Raw genomic sequence first — 6,453 nt, 5'->3', positions numbered from 1 at the left:
TTTTTTTATATAATATAATGATGACTATTTTTCTCATATTCTTAAAAACAAAAAGTAAAGTTTATCCAATAGTTATTAAAAACTTTGAACTAATCAAGATAATAATTTTAAATTAGTGGTCTAACTGTAGTTAAATTGAGATTAACTTGATCATAATTAAAATAATATGATTCAATTAAAATATATAAATATTTTTATATAACCATGATAAGGGCAATATTTAAATAAAGAAGACATTAATTTACAAGTAAAAGAAACATTCATAAATAAATTACATATAATACAACAAAACAGTAACAGAGTTACTTAAATACTTAAATACAAAGTTAATAAGTTATTATTTTTTTTATTCCTTATAAGTTAAAATAATATGTTATGCTTAATAAAATTATTTAAAAATTAAAATTGATTAAAAATAAAAAAAATATTTTTAAAAAAGTTTCGGGTATTCGGGCCAACCCAAATAAGCTCGAAGCCCGAAAGCATTAAGGTCAGGTTTGGCTATATGGACTTTTTAAAAATAGTAGGATTCTTTTAAGCCCGATCCGAATAAGCCGGCCCGAATTAAGCCAGACCAGAATAAGCCCAGCCTACCTGAATTATGGGCTCTTTTAAGACCTACGCAGAGACCACGTACGCCTAAACTCATGACTTGGAGCAAACAAACCAAGCCACCGAAGACCCATGGGAAGCAAAATGGAAAACGAGAACTTCGAACCACCCATGAGCACAAACGGCGATGACCTATGGCGGAGGAAGGCAGGAAATGGCCAGAAACATTGATTGATAGAGGTGGAAGACGAGAACAATAGGGGAAAAGCCAAGAGAAGAAACAAAGAGATGTTTCGGCGCAAGTGAATAATGAAAGGATTGGGGGAACCGTAGAGTAATTTAAATTCACATATTAAATAGTTCCTTAATGAAACCGTTTAATAAACACATATAAAATGGTTTTTTTGACTGAACCATTTAGTAAACTCGCATAAAGCTAAACAGTTTTGTCAAAAAATTGATTTATATGTGCACGCATCAGATATTAAACAATTGTATTAAGTAACCGTTTAATATTATTTTGTATATGCAATGGTTTAATTGTAGAACTGTTTAATATTTATTTTTTAGTTTCCCGCCTCACTTATTCAATATTTTTCATAATAACCGTTTAATATGCATTGCTATATATTTAATATTTTGTAGTAGTGATTATAATTGTTTAGGTGTTAAATTTAGGGTTTAAATCGCCTTTGAACATATAAATTAGAGTTCAAATTGTCATTTAATCCTTAAATTAACAGACAAGTCTCCAAGAATTAAAAAATAATTATTACATTTTAGGGTATCTCATTGTTAATTGTGTATTTCAAGAATATTTTCTTGTCACTCTTCCTAAAATGAATCATGAATTAATTAAAGCTAAATTGTAATTCCCGCGCAATGCACGGACATTTAATTCTTCCAGTCAACTGTAGAGAAGTAAATAGAAACATGCAAACATTAATAGAGTGATGAAGAAAATTTATAATAGGCAAAAATTTAATGCGCTTTTCACAATAACTTAAAAAAATTAAATTAAACAAAATTCTTTAAACCTTGAATCATGTATAAATAACCCATTTAACCTTCAAAGCTTAATAATAAATTTCATTGGATTTTTAAGTTTATACAAATAACTCTTAACCATTGATTATATACCTCGTTAAATTTTATTTGTGTGTACATTTAAACTCCAAATTTTGATTGATATACAAATAAACCCCTAAACTTTAAATTATGTGTAAAAAATTAATATATAAAATTAATCATGTAGAGTTATTCACATAAATATAAGAGTTGAGGGGTTCATTATAAAGTTTTAAAAGTTAAAGGGATCATATATACATAGTTTAAAGTTTAAAGTATTGTTATCTTTCAAAATTTTCTCAATTATTATTATCTTTTAAGAATATTTTCATTTAATGTTTCTCAAAAGTCTATTAATATTTAATAACACCTTAACTCATTTGCTTGGTACACGCTCTTTATTGAATAAAAATAAGAATGAGAATTAGAATTGATATCCTTTTATCTTCGCCTGATTTCTCTTTTCCCTCTGTTTCTCACTTCTGCTCTCTTTCTATTTCTTTTCTCTATTTTTCTCCCTTTCTCATCCTATATCAATGTTTTTATTTTTTATTTTTAGAAACAAAAAATGAAAATGGAATAATTTAAATTTAAAACACTTATTCGAACAATTTTTTTTATTTAAAAATAGAAATCTACCACGCCTTGATACATAAAATTATAGCGATCATATTTCTCTATTTTTAAGTTGAAATAGAGTCAGAATGCATTAGTTAATTATAAGCTTATCAGTTAATGCAAGATCTATTGTCACGAGTTTCGAACTCTTTTGTGTTTTCTTTATTTGATTTAAACTGCAAATTATCAGGTAATGCAAGATCTATTGTCCCGGGTTTCGAACTCTTTTGTGTTTTACTTATTTGTTTAAACTGGAAATTACAAACAATGCCATAGAAAAATATGGTGCATCTAGACCAATAGAGGACGATCCATCTGGCCCAAAACAATAGTCAGGTCAGCCCATTGGGCTGAAGACCCCATGGTGGATGTAATCTTTAAACTTCCGACACGTGTGAAATAGAAGGCCACGCAGCCGTAAGCTGCTTGTGGTGGTCTCGGCTGCTCTGGGAAATGCTAGAAGCATCCGAACCCTGAAAAATTAAACAGGCCCAAAAAAAAAAAAACGAAAAAACAAAATGGCCACATTCTCTTTCTTTGATGGAAGAATCACCTCATTCTCTTTTATAAATCAAGAACTTTTCGCTACGTTTTTCCCTTGCCCACCATCAAGCTTGATCAGGGATATCAGGGATTCTCTCCGTATTATTCTCCCCAGCTCTACACTGTTCTTAGGGTTCTTGATTAATATTCTTAATTGATCAATCTTCCAGGTTTGTGAATTCCGCTTGAGAATTTAATCTATTCAGTTGCTGCGATCTGCCGCACTCTGATATTAATTTGGTTTTCGAGCTTTATCTGTTATTTGCAGTAGTGATAGCTTGTAAGTTTCATTGTTTGTTTGTTTGTTTGCTTGTTTGAAACCCTATTACTTGGGTGAATTGTGGTTTATCATTGAAAGAATTTGGTGAAATTCTTTTCTTTATCGCTTTGATCATTCTTAACGTTGGAGAGAAGTATGTTATAGTTGTGATATTAGTTTTGTTTGCTTATAGCAACGATGTGGTTAGTGTTTGAAGGAAGTCTTTGCCTGTCATAGTTTGAAAGTAGAGTCCTGGGATTAATGTTTGGGTACATCCCTATCTGGAAACTAGGTTCCGTTAAGTTCATGTTTCTTGTACATCATTTTCATAAATTATTCAATGGTTAATTATTCCGTGTTCTAAGGCGGAATGTTTGCTTTTTATGCGGACAGGGATCACTTTTCCAAAACAATGCAGAGAGGCAGAGGTGGACGGGATCCTTTCTCTGACTTCGGTAGTCCTTTTGGTGATTTCGGAAGCCCTTTTGGTGATTTTGGGAGCTTTGGACCTCCTGGCAGTCTATTGTCAAACTTCTTTGGGGGCAGGAACCCGTTTGATGACCCCTTCTTTACCCGGCCGTTTGAAGGCATGTTTGGATCTAGTATCTTTGGTCCTCCGGGAAATCTTCATCCGAACATGCATCCATCTGGATATCTTGAACATCAAGCTCCAGAGTCTAGAAATTCACGAGGGCCAATTATTGAGGAATTAGACTCTGATAATGAACGAGAAGATTCAGAGCAGGCAAAGGGAAAAAGGCCAAGAAATAGTCAGTCAAACAATGAACCACATGTTATGCATCCTGATGATGAAGATGAAGGTGAAGTGTGTTTTGCGATTAGCAGTTGGTTCTTTAGTTTTGTGCTATTTCTAAAGTGTCGACAGGGTTATGCGTAGTCTGAGATTTGTATTCATGTTGCAGGAAATAGAAGAAAACATTTGCAGCCTGGAAACGAGTTCAACATATTCAACAATATTAGCTGTCAGCCTCAAGCTCATAGCTTCTGTTTCCAGAGCTCAACAGTCAGCTATGGTGGCCCGAATGGAGCATATTATACCTCATCCAAGACAAGGAGGACAGGGAGTGATGGAGTAAGCTTCGAAAATATTGAGTAAAAACTAGTTTTGAGTTCACGCTATTTTCTTACATTATTTTAATTGCTTATTAGGTAACCTTTGAAGAGAGCAAGGAGGCTGACAGTGCCACAAGAGAAGCTAGTCACAGAATTTCTAGAGGTCTTCATAACAAGGTATTTATACAATGTTTTCGTTTGTATTGCTCTGATTCATTTACCAGGTGTCCTTCTCTATCTGCTTCTTTAGAGAATAAGTGCGATCCTTGCTAATTTTATTTCATTTTTATCCAATGTGCTTTGCAGGGGCATTCGTTAACAAGAAAACTTAATTCTGATGGAAAGGTGGACTCCATGCAGACCCTGCACAATTTAAATGAAGGTATATGATGGATGAGATTTATGTTCATTTGTGTGATGTGATGATGTCTAGAGCTGTTTTTGTTCTATTATTGAAGTGCCAGTAAAATTTTCGGTCTGTTAATTTGTAGATGAGCTTGATGGCTTTGAAGAAGCATGGCAAGGAAAGGCTCAAAAGTATTTACCAGGATGGGCTGGGAATGTAGGTGAGTGTCAATTCTACTATTTAAGAATAAGGTGAACAATGACTTCCTCTTTAATTAGTTCAGGGATGTGTATATAAAGAGAAATGGCTTTTGTGATGGTCCTTTTTGAATTTCTTTTTCTGGGATATTCCTTGATGGTAATCTTTATTAATCAATGATGATAAAGGTGACCAAAAAATTGCTGAGTAAAGCTCATTTTGTCTGCATATGCGTGTGCGTGCACACACAAATGTACATGCATATCTTGGTCACATTCTATTCAAACATTTTCATTCTCTAATTGTGTATTTGTTTCTAAGATTATATAAAAGAAGGGAAGCTGAAATTTTAGTATCATGTCCATCAATACTGAAACCTAGTAGTACGTGGATGATATTTTGCTGCTCAATGTCCCCCCCCCCCACCAAATTTATATTATTTTGGGGTTGGGCTTTTTTTCTTCAGAAGAGCGTGTAATTAGTTATTGTTAACGAGTGCTCTCTGGTGTTGTAGGAGCTAGCCGTGGCAGGCAAATTGAGCAGGGTAGGCAGGGAGGCTGGGCGCTTCCTTCAACGGAGGATGGAAATCGCATGGGAATGATGCCTGAATTTAGAAATAAAGCAAGCTCTTCTGTGACTAAGGAGAGGGCAAGGACGGACAAGAGTGACAGAAATGCAAGTCATCGACGAGCTAGGGGCTGAAATTGAGGAAGCTTTGTGGTTTGTGCCTGCCTATTACTACTATACTATGCCCTTATTTACAAGTCTTCTTTTTCATCGTCCTATAGATCCTTGAATCATTTGTTTTAAGCTACGCTTGTGGATTTTATGATTTGTCCATTTGGGCATATGGGGGTAGGCGGATATGGGGTTGTTATCTTTCGTGTTACGTGGAAAATATAATAGTACGTTATGTTTGCTGCCAATTCTGCTGTTTGAGGTAGTGTCTTTGTTGTCTGGTGCGCCTGTTCTATTTTTCATGTAGTTGAAATTTATAAATGCTTCAAGCATGCTCAAGCTGTGGCTGTAAAATTGTTTTCAAATTAACATAAATAGATTCTTATTTTGTCTTGTCTTAGGAACAATTTTTAAAAGATAGCTTTTAAAAATAAAAAATGAAAACAAAACAAAGCAAGCTCTTAATTTCTGCCCTTCCTCCTGGTTTTAGATGAACTCTACTGGTCCAAGACGTTATGGTATGGCAAGATTACTAGAACGAGTGCTTGGGTTTTTGTGGTGGTTTGTTCAAGTGCTTTTGTTGTTTTCCTATTTGTAGTGTTCTTGTTGGTTATGTTCTGTTGAATGAAGTATCCAGTTTACATTCGTCGTTTTCATGACACGCATGCTGTGCCTAGATTAAGGGCATGAACGGAATTCGCTTAACAATTTGCGTGGTAAGCAACCGAGTTTTAAGAAACGCGCGCGCGCGCGCGAGACACATCAATAGTTTTACTTAAAAACTTAAGATATGTATGTATGTACATCAATATTTTCCGTAGACGTTGATGGATGGATGCAGAGTTTGGTTTTTCGAGAAACCCTAGAGCTTCCAGGATGAAGCTGGACAACCTTCATGGAACAAGTGAGAGAGAGACTGGACCATTTTGCACTGGATTATATTTTGGAAAAATTATTCCTAGGTCCTATAAAAGATAATTATTAAGAGGTTTTATAAAATGTATAAAATATCTTTAAGTTTCTAAAAAAGTATAAAATATTTTTTGAGTTCCGAACTCTGCATTTATAATTTGGTAAAGGTTATTTACAATTGGGTAACAGGCATAGCAAGTTGTAA

At 34.0% G+C, this 6,453-nt stretch overlaps 1 protein-coding gene across 1 annotated transcript; it reads left to right on the top strand.

Moving 5' to 3' along the window:
• The first annotated feature begins 2,791 nt into the window (after positions 1-2,791).
• Positions 2,792-5,584, top strand: LOC129310572 (uncharacterized). Its single transcript, XM_054952458.1, has 7 exons — positions 2,792-2,951; positions 3,434-3,861; positions 3,964-4,133; positions 4,211-4,291; positions 4,421-4,496; positions 4,606-4,680; positions 5,173-5,584. Exons 2-7 carry the CDS (start codon positions 3,453-3,455, stop codon positions 5,358-5,360), a joined length of 999 nt encoding a protein of 332 aa, XP_054808433.1. The 5' UTR covers positions 2,792-2,951; positions 3,434-3,452; the 3' UTR covers positions 5,361-5,584.
• Positions 5,585-6,453: the final 869 nt, after the last annotated feature.

Source organism: Prosopis cineraria, unplaced genomic scaffold (assembly GCF_029017545.1).
Source record: "Prosopis cineraria cultivar Desert tree isolate PC_DT_omini unplaced genomic scaffold, ASM2901754v1 PC5, whole genome shotgun sequence".
Classification (NCBI taxonomy): Eukaryota; Viridiplantae; Streptophyta; class Magnoliopsida; order Fabales; family Fabaceae; genus Prosopis; species Prosopis cineraria.
The sequence above is the reverse complement of the archived record's forward strand: the minus strand, read 5'-3'. Positions and strand labels throughout refer to the sequence as shown.